At 43.7% G+C, this 14,198-nt stretch overlaps 1 protein-coding gene across 2 annotated transcripts in view; it reads left to right on the top strand.

Moving 5' to 3' along the window:
- GABRP (gamma-aminobutyric acid type A receptor subunit pi) overlaps window positions 1-5,210 on the top strand; it is a 32,215-nt gene extending 27,005 nt beyond the window's left edge. Inside the window, exons 8-11 of one of the 2 annotated variants that reach the window (XM_053380692.1) lie at window positions 954-1,091; window positions 1,647-1,799; window positions 2,889-3,058; window positions 4,232-5,210. In XM_053380692.1, the coding sequence (XP_053236667.1) occupies window positions 954-1,091; window positions 1,647-1,799; window positions 2,889-3,058; window positions 4,232-4,528 (758 nt within the window). In that variant the 3' untranslated portion in view covers window positions 4,529-5,210. The remainder of the gene's footprint in view (window positions 1-953; window positions 1,092-1,646; window positions 1,800-2,888; window positions 3,059-4,231) is intronic. The other variant, XM_053380693.1, reaches the window with a different exon arrangement.
- Window positions 5,211-14,198: the final 8,988 nt, after the last annotated feature.

Raw genomic sequence — 14,198 nt, 5'->3', positions numbered from 1 at the left:
ATCTTTATTGCGGTCAAAGATCAGACAAAAAAATTAACAACAACAACACATGCCACAACTGCATAAAGAAGCAGATGTAATTAACATTTCCCTCTAAACTTATTTACATTAAAAATAATACTCCTTCAGCTAAAATCTGTATTCCGGAAATTAAAATCAGTACTCATTCTCCGGCCATCACTGTCACCACAGCCTGTCTTGTCCTCGTTGCTGTAAAACAGAATTTTGCAACAGGCCTGATGATATCCAGATCTTTATCGGCAAGAAGGTATTTAACATAAGATTCCTCTGAGCGGCCAGGTAATTTCCTTAGTAATGGTAAAATTAGCTCACTTCAGGTATCACAGTACAACATGCAGCATAGAAGAACGTGCCCAATGGATTCAATCTCATTAGAGTTGCATGGACATAATCTTTGTTCAGCTGGGATGTCATGATATCTGCCCTCTAGTAGTGCTGAAGGTAAAGGTAAAGGGGACCCCTAACCATTAGGTCCAGTCATGGCCGACTCTGGGGTTGTGGCGCTCATCTCGCTTTATTGGCTGAGGGAGCCGGCGTACAGCTTCCGGGACATGTGGCCAGCATGACTAAGCCACTTCTGGCAAACCAGAGCAGCACATGGAAACGCCGTTTACCTTCCTGCCGGAGCGGTACCTATTTATCTACTTGCACTATGACATGCTTTCAAACTGCTAGGTTGGCAGGAGCAGGGACCGAGCAACGGGAGCTCACCCCATCACAGGGATTCGAACTGCCGACCTCCTAATCGGCAAGTCCTAGGCTCTGTGGTTTAACCCACAGTGCCACCCAGAGCATTAAAACAGGCTCTGGAAATCAAAAACTCCAGTGGGAGTTCAAGAGTCCAGTGCAGGACTCAGGGGCAAACCATTCAGCTACTTACTCAACTGGTTGTCCAGTTACCTCTTGATGCCTTTTTAATATATTGCCTGCAGGGGGATATGATGAAAACGATCTACTGTACACTTGGTTGAGGGGAAACGATTCGGTCCATGGCCTTGAGAACCTGCGACTTTCTCAGTACACAGTGGAGCACTATTACAGCCTTGTAACAATGTCTCACCAGGAAACAGGTAATGAAAGCTGAAGAAGCAGAGACGTAAACAAATATGGCTCACAAACGTTAGCTGTTCTGAATGGTCCAGGTCCACCTATGAACCTTTCTCTGATTTTGAGAACTTTGGAGATGTGATCATATAACTATACAGTGGTACCTTGGGTTACAGATGCTTCAGGTTACAGACGCTTCAGGTTACAGACTCCGCTAACCCAGAAATAGTACCTCGGGTTAAGAACTTTGCTTCAGGATGAGAACAGAAATTGTGTGGCAGCGGTGGGAGGCCCCATTAGCTAAAGTGGTACCTCAGGTTAAGAACAGTTTCAGGTTAAGAACAGACCTCCAGAATGAATTAAGTTCTTAACCTGAGGTACCACTGTAGAATCATAGAGTTGTATTGTTGAAACGGACTCACTTCTGATGCCAGGCCTGTCTTCTGGCCAGTAATATGATGGCTCTCTTCTCTACTTCGTCAAAAATCTGCATCCATTGAATAAAACTTGGTGTAGGATTGCCTTCTCTCTGTGGATGGTTTCTTTTCATTGTAGATGTGTTTTCTTTCTCTAACTAGGCAATTACCCAAGACTAGTGTTGCAGTTTGAACTCAAGAGAAATATCCTGTATTTCATCCTGGAGACGTATGTGCCATCCACCCTCCTTGTCATATTGTCTTGGGTTTCTTTCTGGATCACTCTGGATTCCGTTCCGGCAAGAACATGTATTGGTGAGCTGTTCTCTGAAGTAGGATACTTCGTGCAGTGGATGGGAGAGAGAGCAAGAAAACACAAGCACCTGTTGTTTGTGCAGTGGTACAAGCTATGTTGAATGTAAAAACTGAAATGTTGTGGTACCCAAGTTTCCAAAGCTGGGATAAATCATCACAAACATTTGACATGTTAACCACTGTCACCTGTCAAATGCTAATTTGAACAGCATCTATCAAATACTGTCAGATGGAAAATACGAATTAACTCTGAATGTGCTTTCAGACTTTGAATATTATTTCATGCCAGCCATGAATTGGCACATCATGTGTTTTTCAATCTGCCTTCAGGAATGCATGAACTCTTTAGAAGGGGATCAGCCCTTTAGTGTAGCTTAGTTTCTGGATGACATCCTAAACTGAGAAAAATGGATGAGGAAGGGCTATAGCTCAATGGTAGAGCACCATGGCTTAGCAAGAATGAGCAAATGCATGTGGACCCAGAAAGAAAATGGTGAGACTTCAGTGCTCCCCCAGTTCTTCTGCTGCCATGCTAAGGTAAGGTATAGGTACCTTTACTTGGCAACAGCTACAAAGTGGTGTAGTGGTTAAGAGCGGTAGACTTGTAATCTGGGGAACCGGGTTCGTGTCTCCGCTCCTCCACATGCAGCTGGGTGACCTTGGGCCAGTCAGTCTTCTTTGAAGTCTCTCAGCCCCACTCACCTCACAGAGTGTTTGTTGTGGGGGAGGAAGGGAAAGGAGAATGTGAGCCACTTTGAGACTCCTTCAGGTAGTGATAAAGCGGGATATCAAATCCAAACAACAACTCCTCCTCCTCCTCCTCCTCCTCCTCCTCCTCCTCCTCCTCCTCCTCTTCTTCTTCTTCTTCTTCTTCTTCTTCTTCTTCTTCTTCTTGAGTGCCTCACCTGTTGGAAGCCAGAGCAGCTAGTCTGCTGCCTTCAGATGTGTCCCATCAACATTGTTGAAATAGGATTCAGTTGTTAAGGCCAATCGGATTTGATATGTGAAATGTGAGGGGCACCACCATCTTTGGCCAGCCCTGTGCTTTTCTTTTGATTAAAGTGTTCCTTCCTCCCACCCACCCCGCAGGAGTAACAACTGTGCTGTCAATGACAACTCTGATGATGGGCTCACGAAACGCTGTGACGAAGACCAACGGTTTCATAAAAGCCATTGATGTTTACCTGGGCATCTGCTTCACCTTCATATTTGGTGCCTTGGTAGAATATGCAGTAGCTCACTATATCGCATCGCAAAAGGTAAACAACAAGATTTATTTATTTAGCTTGTAGGCCACTTTCCCCTATACATATACCCAAAGCAGCTCACAACATAAGAAATATGCATCATCATCGCAACATTCAAACAGTAAAGGTAAAGGGACCCCTGACCATTAGGTCCAGTCATGACTGACTCTGGGGTTGTGGTGCTCATCTCACTTAACTGGCCGAGGGAGCCGGCGTACAGCTTCCAGGTCATGTGGCCAGCATGACTAAGCCGCTTCTGGCGAACCAGAGCAGTGCATGGAAACACCATTTAAACAACTACCTGACATTCAGAAGACATCTTAAGGCAGCCCTGTTCAGGGAAGTTTTTAATATTTAACGCTGTACTGTTTTTAACACTTGATTGGGAGCCGCCCAGAGTGGCTGGGGAAACTCAGCCAGATAAAAATGGGGGTCGTCTTGTACACAGTGTATAGGGGGGACAGGTGATAGGTTGCAGCCGCGAGCTGCAGCTTGTCAGCACGATTTGGTGGGTGCTTTTTGGCTTCTGCAAGGGCTGCTGTGGATTGGCTGCCGCTGCAGCAATTGTGCGTGCGATTGCCGGCTGCTGTTTGCGAGTGGGCAGACACTTCTTTGCTTCTGCGATGCGAGCAGTTGTCAGCGTTAGTGGTTTTCTGCACCTCCCCCCAAAACGCTCAACAACTCTAGGCAGTACCCCCCCCAAAAAACTCCAGGATATCTCTCCCCATTTTCTTAAATTACAGTCCCCCAAAATAGGGGCCATCTTATACACAGGGGCATGTTTAACACGGGAAAATACGGTATCTCCTAGATGGTGACATGGTTTCTTTGAGTGTTGGCACTGCAGTAGTGAGGGGAAATCATTTTGTATTGGGGCTAGAAACTTACTTCAAAAGACAACACCACCTGTAAGCCATCAAAGGGTGTGTTCACCAAGTTCCTAGACAGGATATTAAATTTTGGTCCCTCAGGGTCTAGCATCAGTAAACAAGAATTTGGCTTTTGCTAAAGACTTCCAGGGATTTATTTATTCTTCTAACATCCCAGACTAATGGTATGTTGGCAACAGAGTCACAGTGAACTTCTGCCCTCTGCAGTTATATTTCCTTGTACTTGGTTTTGGTGCGTTGGTTATGAAATAGTGATATGGCCCAAATGTGCATTAGTAACTTTTTCTTATTTTAGGCTTCTACAAATGAGGTTACCAGAGAAACGGAAGATGTCACCAGTATCTTTTCCACATCTGTCACCAGCTACAATCAAAAGATCAACTTCAGTGCCATCGATAATATCGCCCACAGTGGTTCGACTATGAAACCAAAGGACAAAATTCGGTTTCTTCTGAGGAACAAAATGCGCAGGGTTGTCAGCTATTTCACAATTCAAAATCCAGGCAACATCGAACACTACTCGAGACTGCTCTTCCCTCTATGTTTTTTGGTAGTCAATTTGTTTTATTGGGTTTATTACTTATTCTTTTAGCAACAATAAGACCATTTTGGCGTGTGGTGGTGAGAAAGTTTTGCCTATGATGGCTCCCAGCCGCTACGAATTGTTATGAGTGTGACTATGGGCACATATCAAGAATTTGGCCCAAACCCAGCATTGATTGTATTGTATCAAAAGCCAAATCTTGTACAGAGCAACACATTAGCGTGACTGTGGAGCTACAACAAGTGGAATCCAAAAAGAGCAAGCCTATTCTTGAAGCCATTGCTAAGATGGATAGGCCTTGAACTTTGAGGCTGTGCAACTGTTTTACACTGTCAACATAGCTAAGCCCCAGTGTACCCTTTTTAGTCTGATGTTTAGAGGCTTTTCAGCTAGTTGTTTTCAATCACTTGGGCGCAGGCTGCTGCCAACCTGAGGATTGCTCCCTGCTGATCTCAGGTAAGGTAATCACTGTGAGATGATGGCAAATGGAAGGCTTTCTTATCGTCTTCTTTCAGGGTCACAGAGAACTGCAGATATACAAGATGCTGCTTTAATAATAAATAAGTGCCCTTACCACATGAACACCTCTGGATCTCTGTTAATAACAACTAGAGGCTCTGAAATATACTCGAAGTTGAGTGTTGATTTCATGCTCTTTATTTCAGCTCACGGTAAACATTGAGTGAGTCCTTTCCTCCAAAACCCCTGGCTATATATACCTTATTTACACAATGGGTCCCTTGTGATTGGCTGATTTAATTCCCCTCCTGGAGCCTGATTGGACTGTTCCTGCAGGCCAATCAGGTTGCTGCTTTTTAGGATCCTACCTGCCTATTGTTCTAGGATCCAGGCTTAGTACATTACATGCTTGGTTGTTGTTTTTTAAATATCCCTCATCTATTCAAAACGAAAGCTGTTTTGAGGTAAATAGGAAATTTATACGTTTCCGCAACTTCAAATGGAAAGCAAAAAGGGGTTGGGGGTTGGGGGAAGAAGCCCTGACTACGTTGGTTTGAAAAATTAGTGGGATGCCTATGCCTCACACAGCGCTAACGGAAGACATTTTGCCATCTGAGGTAAAGGACAAAATGGCGCCCTCTTCCCCATTGCATGTGTAGAAGCTAACTGGTTGGGCAACCGAATCTTACTTCAACACTAGAATTGAGATAGCATTCTCTGCTACAGCAAAGGCAGCCAGCAAATTTAGGCGGCTACAGACAAGCTGTGTGACATACACAGCTCTGTCCTTCAACAGAGAGGAATATTCTCTTTCTTCCTTTTTTGCCTTATGTTGAAACTCTGCTTTGGGAAAAGTCTTGAAAGGAGGCAGAAACAGAGCCAACAAACTAATCAGGGTTCATGCAATCAGCTCTTCTGTGAATTACTTAAAAGATAAATAGCAGGCATGTGGGACTCAATTTGGATTGGGGCTGTGGTGTTGAGAAAGGGGCCTTAACCTCTTGCCTCATTTTACAGTCCCAACCCAGCTCATGCCTGGTCCTTGCATTGAAAGAAAAGATCTCATTTCCCCCAATGGGAGCTCTTTCCCCCAATGAAAATAGCAGGGTGGGGGGTGGGGTCATTTTTCTTCTTGTATGAAGGTCCTGAATCAGATCAGAGGGGGCTGCTATTACTTTTTAAAGCTATTTACATAATTGCTAAGCGTACAAATAGACTCTAATCTAGTTTTGGCCCTCCATGATGAATTCCAATACAGTGGTACCTCGGGTTACATACGCTTCAGGTTACAGACTCCGCTAACCCAGAAATAGTACTTCGGGTTAAGAACTTTGCTTCAGGATGAGAACAGAAATCGTGCTCCGGCAGCAGCAGGAGGCCCCATTAACTAAAGTGGTCTTCAGGTTAAGAACAGTTTCAGGTTAAGAACAGAGCTCCTGAACAAATTAAGTACTTAACCCGAGGTACTACTGCAAATGGCCTCAGAACATCTCTTATGAAGACATACCATTTTGACACCGTAAGGTCGTCGTTGGAGTTCTGCTGAAGCTCCATAATGGCATTTATAAAACTCAAAACTTTGTGCTGCATTTATCATTCACACAATAGAGGCATGTCGGTTGGGTCAAGGATTTTTATTTTTATTTTTACCAGCTAACCTTGTGTCTAACCACTTATTATTTAATCAATAATATCAAAATACACATAATGTGCTGTAGACCCCAAGCAAATAACAACACTTATCCTCTTAAGGTAGAAGAATGGAATGCTTTGCCTGAGGTCAAAGGTTTACATAGATCCACAGACAGAGCTCTGCCGCCCACAAGGGCCTCCCCATTCATTTAGTGGAGTCGACAGTTTGCATTGTTGGGTTTTGGCTGACGCAGGCCTTCTAGGCTGGTGTTAGTTACATATGCTGAATAGCAAGTTTATCTCGGAGGTGCTTACCATGTGATTGATGGTAGTCTTTCAGGTCTCTTGCTCTATGATGGGAGCACAACATATGAAACATTATGGATTTTTCTTTAATAACTTTTTATTGAACCATTTCCCCACCGTGTATTGTGAAGGATCAAAACCACATATTCATAAATCATACGTTTGATCAAGTATTATATTTCAGGGAGAAACAAAACAAAACGGAAACACCCCAGCAGAGAAGAACAATGGGAAGTGAAATTCTAGTAATGAAATGTAGGCCTGTACTTTTTGACATTTTAAAATATCCTCTATAAACTGTAATAAAGTTAATGGTGTGGTTTAAAATTAAATTTTAAAAAGCTACAAAAATGATATTTGCTCTTTATATAATTTATTTCCAGCCAAAATAAAACACCTCCTTTCCCCCAAAGTAAATCTCTTTGTATGTTCAAACTCTTGGCTTGTTGTTGTTGTTGTTGTTTAGTCGTTTAGTAGTGTCCGACTCTTCGTGACCCCATAGACCAGAGCACGCCAGGCCCTTCTGTCTTCCACTGCCTCCCGCAATTTGGTCAAACTCATGCTGGTAGCTTCGAGAACACTATCCAACCATCTCGTCCTCTGCCGTCCCCTTCTCCTTGCCTTTTCCAGGGAGTCTTCTCTTCTCATGAGGTGGCCAAAGTATTGGAGCCTCAGCTTCAGGATCTGTCCTTCCAGTGAGCACTCAGGGCTGATTTCCTTCAGAATGGATAGGTTTGATCTTCTTGCAGTCCATGGGGCTCTCAAGAGTCTCCTCCAGCACCATAATTCAAATAATTCTTGGCTTATTATTACCTAATATTCTCAAGAGCAGCCTTTCCTAACCTAGTTGGGAGCCAGTGTGGTGTAGTGGTTAAGAGCGGTAGTCTTGCAATCTGGGGAACCGGGTTCGCGTCTCCGCTCCTCCACATGCAGCTGCTGGGTGACCTTGGGCCAGTCACACTTCTCTGAAGTCTCTCAGCCCCACTCACCTCACAGAGTGTTTGTTGTGGGGGAGGAAGGGAAAGGAGAATGTTAGCTGCTTTGAGACTCCTTAGGGTAGTGATAAAGCGGGATATCAAATCCAAACTCCTCTTCTTCTAGTTGCTCTCCAGATTTTGGTGAACTCCAAAGCCCCTCAGCCTCAGCCAGTTTTGCTGAGTGTAAGGCACCTTCCTATGACGAGGGACCTAACTTAGGTCAGGTGAGACTGATGAGATCATGCCAACAGCAAATACAGGAAGGTTAGATTGCTAACTTTTGGGGTTCCTTAAATTCTTCTGGGTACCTTAATTCAGGACTCCAGGAGCAAATACCTACTAGAACTTCCCCTCCACTGCTGCAACTGGGACTGCAAGGATAAGGTACCCCCCCAGAGGTAAGCAACCAAAGGTGAATGTTCTGCATCCCTGCATCCTAAACAGTGATAGAGAAGGAGTGAGCGCTCTGAAACAGCACATGAACAATGCAGCCATCCCTAAAAATTGACACTGTTTTGAATTTTGCAATGCAGTTCTCCAGCTAATGTGCACAGAATCGCATATAACATACAAAAATATGATACATTACAGGAAATTGCTTTGTGGAAATGTGCAGAGACATTTGCACTAAAATGAATTTTTGACTTTTTTTTCTAAGTCGAAAACTGCTGTGGAAATGTGTAGAAATGAATATAAGTTGGGGAAAATGAGAAACGGAGAGAAATTGAAATTGACAGATTCACCCATTTCTGTGTTCATGGACTTGTTAGTTCTCATAGTTCCCAGAGCAAGCAACAAGCTCACTTTTCTGGTCCTAAACGAATGTCAATTGGCACTTGAGAAAGCTTGATTTTAATGTGAATTGACATGAAAGGCTTCAATCCATGCATTGTGTTTTTACTCTCCATGTGGTTTATATTACTGTTTCAAAACATAGTGGTGTATGTAAATGTTCCCATCTGTTGACATGAAGTTCATGCATTTTTCATAGCCAATGGGGCTACACAAACAGCCTTTTACTGGGCTGGTAGCAGATTCATCAGCCTCTTCTTTACAGAATTAAACATGACAGCATGAAGAGAACCCCAAAGCTATATTTTACAAAAATCACATATGCCTTGATAAGGTAGAATTACTTCTGAGCTGTTTGCTGCATGAGTTCTGCCTCTTGCACAGGAATCTTATATATTTTACAGCTGTTGGGAATGGGGCGGAAGAAGATAAGTGATAACAACTTTCTCAATATATGGCCTGCCATCGCCATTGCTAAACAAGACCTCTGTAGAGCTTAAGGGAAACCTACTTAGGAACAACTGTGCTAATAAATCCCAGAGGGTTAGTAGCCTTGTTAATCTGTTGCAGCAAAAAACAAGAAGTCTTGTGGCACCTTAAGGACTAATACGTACAATAAGGGCATTTATTTATTGATTTTAAAACCTCTTAAGTGGTTTACATAGAAGCAAAAAAAATAAAAATAAAAATGGCAACATTTGATAAATTTCCTTGGAACTAGATAAAACCAAAATTCAGTTTTGGTCTCTCCTCCATGACCTGTTTATTTGAGCATTCATCCTGATTAGTTTGCACACAAATTGTGAGGAGCTTAGACAATGGTGGCTATTGAGCGTCCGTTCTGATTTGTTCACAAGGAGGTTATACCAAGCTGGGTCAACCAACTGTTGCATCACCCTTTCGAGTACATTTCCTCATCATTTTAAGGGTGTTTGAATTATGGTGCTGGAGGAGACTCTTGAGAGTCCCATGGACTGCAAGAAGATCAAACCTATCCATTCTTTTCTTTTTTAAAAAAAATAATCTTTATTGCTTTTATCAAAACAAAAGACAAAAAGAAAACACACAACAAGAAAAAACCAACAACAACAACAACACAATAGCACAACACAATAATACAAAAAAATTCAAAAACACAACCTTCCTTTCATTCACTTGTTTCCTCGACTTCCTCACACCTCCCTTCTTGTATTCCACTTCTATATGATAATTTCAGCAAATCCTTTCCATCTTTCTCTTGATCTCTATCAATATACATAACATAATTTTCTCAATCTTATTTAACCCTTAAAGCTAAAACTTATAGATGCATAACTTCTCACAACATTTCTGCTAAATCCATGAAGTATCTATCCACCGTTTTTCTATCCCTCAAACATTTTGCATTGTTTTAATATAAACTTTAAACTTGGTATAAATTTTAATAAAAACTTTAAATTTTCCAATCTTCTCCCATCAGCTCCTCCCCTGGTTTTGGAAACTGCCAGTCCTTTCCGTCAATTCCCTATAGTCCCTCAGTCTGGAAATCTGATGTCCGAGGCCCTTAAGTCCCCTCCAGGCCCCTTCTGCAGATTTTCTTCATATTCTTTAATGCCGAATAGCAAGTCTCGAGGAAATTCCATCCTGACATTGTGGTTGTATCTTCTGAACGGTTTCCATGGCTAAAATTAAAGACTGTATGGTCTTTCAGGAGATATTTCCAAATACCTCCGAGTCCAAGAACCCCCAAACCTTCAATCCCCTCCAAATCCAAGTCCATATTCCAACATTCCATAGATCCCTGTGTACTGGGATCTTTCCAACTTTCCATCTTCAGTCCAAGCCGGGGTCCAGTTGTCAAAATCTGGCTTTTACCAAATTCCATCATAGATATCCTTAGTTTATAATCTTCAGTTTGCTTATGTAAGGCTAGGGATCCCGCTTGTGTTGTTTTGGGTTCCTCCTTTTCTTCCTCCAGTTGTACTGCCAAAATAAGTTCCTGTAACCAGTCCTTAGTTGTTACTACATTGGTGCTCGTTTCGTATCTGTGGTCAGACACTTCCTGTTCCCAACTGTCAATTTTTGTTGGAGCCATGTCATTCACCTTCTTATGGAGCTCTTCCAGCAAATAGTTTACTTTATACAGTGAGTTCATCATTGCTTCAGTAATCCGCATTTTGAATAGTCAAGGTCAAAGCCTGGTTCTCAGGTTCTTAGCTTGCAGCTGGCGCTCACTCCTGCAACAGTTTCAAAACTTCCCCACTAGAGGAAGTTCTCCAGTTGTAACAATTTTTCCCTTTCTTTCAAGCACCAGTTCAACTTCAAAACAAAGTTTCAAAAAGTTACTTTCCTCCATCTTGAAAGCAGAAGAGGACGGAAGAAACTATGTATTTTAATTAACTATCAAGTCCATTCTGTCAAAGATCTTTCAATGTAATTCCTCAAACGTCAAAGGCAGCCCGTTCCCAGCTCAGAGCTGTGGTATTTTAATTCTCAAAATTGCTAAATTCAAAGTTTCCCCCTGCTTCTTCAAAAGGGGGATGGCATTTCAAGCAGTGAATATTTGGACTTTTATCATAAACTTTCAAGGTTTTAGTTTGTAGCATCTTTGCTTCAGTCTATATACAAAAGCGGAAGGCAGACTTCCTGTTTGAGCCTCCCCGCTTTGATGCCAAATTGAATCTTTCCCTTTTATAATCCTCCAATTAAAATTAAAGTTCTTTTAAGTCCTCTATCTTTTTAAGATCTTCCGATTTGTTCTACTCACGGGTAGTTACTTTTAGAGTCGAATTGTCCCAGGAAAAAGTTAGCGCTCTCTGACAACAGCTGTGCGGCTTCACTCCGTGGAAGAAGCAGTTGATTCGAAGCACCGCGCCGCTCACCCTACTTCGCTCCAGAGCCCGAAAAACGGGTCTCCCCGCGAGTAGGGGAGGCGCAAAAGGTGCGCGCCAAATGCCACGACCACAGGCTTCACCCGCCTGTGGTTTTTAGCGGGTCTCCGTTTTCGCCGCAGCGGCCAGACCCAAATTCCGCGGAGCGGGGTTCCTCTGAATCAGAGGAATTCCGCCATTGCCGATGGCGCTAACCCGGAAGTCCCCCAAAGCTATCCATTCTTAAGGAAATCAGCCCTGAGTGCTCACTGGAAGGACAGATCGTGAAGCTGAGGCTCCAATACTTTGGCTACCTCATGAGAAGAGAAGCCTCCCTGGAAAAGACCCTGATGTTGGGAAAGATGGAGGGCACAAGGAGAAGGGGACGACAGAGGACGAGATGGTTGGATAGTGTTCTCGCATGAGTTTGACCAAACTGCGGGAGGCAGTGAAAGACAGGAGTGCCTGGCGTGCTCTGGTCCATGGGGTCACGAAGAGTTGGACACAACTAAACGACTAAACAACAACAACAGAATAATAGACTGTTAGTTGGGGGATATGGAAGCATCCAATGAACCCCATCTTTAGACTTAGAGGTCAAAAACAGCACCTTAAATTGTGCTTGGATAGTTGCAATAATATCATAAACATATAAAGAGCCAGTGTGGTGTAGTGGTTAAGAGCGGTAGTCTCGTAATCTGGTGAACTGGGTTCGCGTCTCCACTCCTCCACATGCAGCTGCTGGGTAACCTTGGACCAGTCACACTTCTCTGAAGTCTCTCAGCCCCACTCACCTCACAGAGTGTTTGTTGTGGGGGAGGAAGGGGGAGGAAGGGAAAGGAGAATGTTAGCTGCTTTGAGACTCCTTAGGGTAGTGATAAAGCGGGATATCAAATCCAAACTCTTCTTCTTCTTCTCCTTGTTCTGTGTTATAATGTACTTGCCTAGCAGAATCAGCTATGACTGACAGGAGCTCTCTCTAGAGTTAAGGATGGTGCCATTCTCAGTCTTGGATGAATCAGAACTCAGATGCTAAGCTATTTTGTCAAACTGAATGGACCTGTGGCTTTGAGGGGTTTTTTTGTTTTAAAAAAATCCTTTGAGTACCCATTACTTAACGAACATGGCTCAGACTTCTGCTGAAGCCAAACTCCACCCACTATGTCAACTACTCTGCTGAAAAGATTGGCAGACTCTTATATATTCTGTATATTCTGCTTTTCCTGTTCTCATTCAATTCCATTATGTATACAAGAATATGATATATAGTTCATATATTGTGTATACAGACACTCCACGTGTCCCTATTTCCCAGGGACAGTCCCGGATTTACAGAAGCTGTCCTGGTTTCTGATTTGGTCCTGGCTTTATTGGCCGAGGGAGCCAGTGTACAGCTTCCGGGTCATGTGGCCAGCATTACAAAGCCGCTTCTGGCAAACCAGAGCAGTGCACGGAAACGCCATTTACCTTCCCGCCGGAGCAGTACCTATTTATCTACTTGCATTTTGACGTGCTTCCGAACTGCTAGGTTGGCAGGAGCAGGGACCGAGCAACGGGAGCTCACCCTGTTGCGGGGATTCGAACCGCAGACCTTCTGATCGGCAAGTCCTAGGCTCTGTGGTTTAACCCACAGCACCACCTGTGTCCCTGCTTTTCTTTAGGACATCCCTATTTTCATCAGAGAAATGTGGGAGTGGATGGTAGAACGTCTCTATTTTCCATTGGAGAAATGTTGGAAGCCACCCAGAGTGGCTGGGGTCATTCTCATCCTGGAATAAGATGTCCCTATTTTCACAGGAGAAATGTTGGAGGGTAAGTGTATACAAGGCTGGGCTAAGCTAGGCAAATCAGAGAATCCACAATTAATGGCTAGGCTGCAATCCTAAAATGGAACAGGGGATCAAGGACTGGAGACTGACTCATTCAAACCCCTCTTGCCGCTTACTGGCAGGGCAGAAGTGGATGAGGAGGGTAACTCTTGGGGCCCTCTGTCCTTTCCTGGATTTTATATGCTCTTATTTTACAATTTCCCCCTCGCTGGGAATGATGGGAGGGAAATAAGCACTGCTAGCTCCAGGTGTAGTTTATTTCCTACTTTGGGGTTGCAAGTTGGGGTTGACAAGGGCAATGGGAATACGTTGGATCCACACCTTCCCTTGGTCTGCCACATTGTTATGTGCTGAGTTGAATAGGATCCAAAATGCAGCAGTCTGATTGGTCCTAGGACAATAGGATTCAGAATGCAGCAGTCTGATTGGTCCTAGGACAATGCAGCAGTATGATTGGTCCGCAGGAACCACCCAATCCAGCTCCAGGTGGAAGTGAATCCGCAGCCTGATTGGCCTACAGGTGAATCCCAGGATTAGCCAATCACGTGGGGCCCATTGTGTAAATAATGTATATAAAGCAGATATTGTGGGGGAACTTCCATTCCTCCTCACCACTATGAGCTGAATAAAAAGCATGAAATCCACTCTCGACTCTGAGTATATTTCACTGGCGATGAGGATGGGATCCCACTGAGCTGACCGCTACACACAGCACCGCAGCACCGCCACCTGCCGCACCGCTGCCTCGCACCGTGTGATTTCACACATCATGCCCCAACTTCCCCTGCCACTTCCCATTTTCCAGGCCTTTGCTGTCTTAATGGAAACAATTGCTCTCTTCAAGTTAGCCCACTGTGAAACAGAAATCACGTGA

The sequence above is a fragment of the Podarcis raffonei genome, chromosome 3 (assembly GCF_027172205.1).
Source record: "Podarcis raffonei isolate rPodRaf1 chromosome 3, rPodRaf1.pri, whole genome shotgun sequence".
Classification (NCBI taxonomy): domain Eukaryota; kingdom Metazoa; phylum Chordata; class Lepidosauria; order Squamata; family Lacertidae; genus Podarcis; species Podarcis raffonei.
Note: the sequence above shows the minus strand (reverse complement) of the source record. Positions and strands in the feature narration are given on the sequence as shown.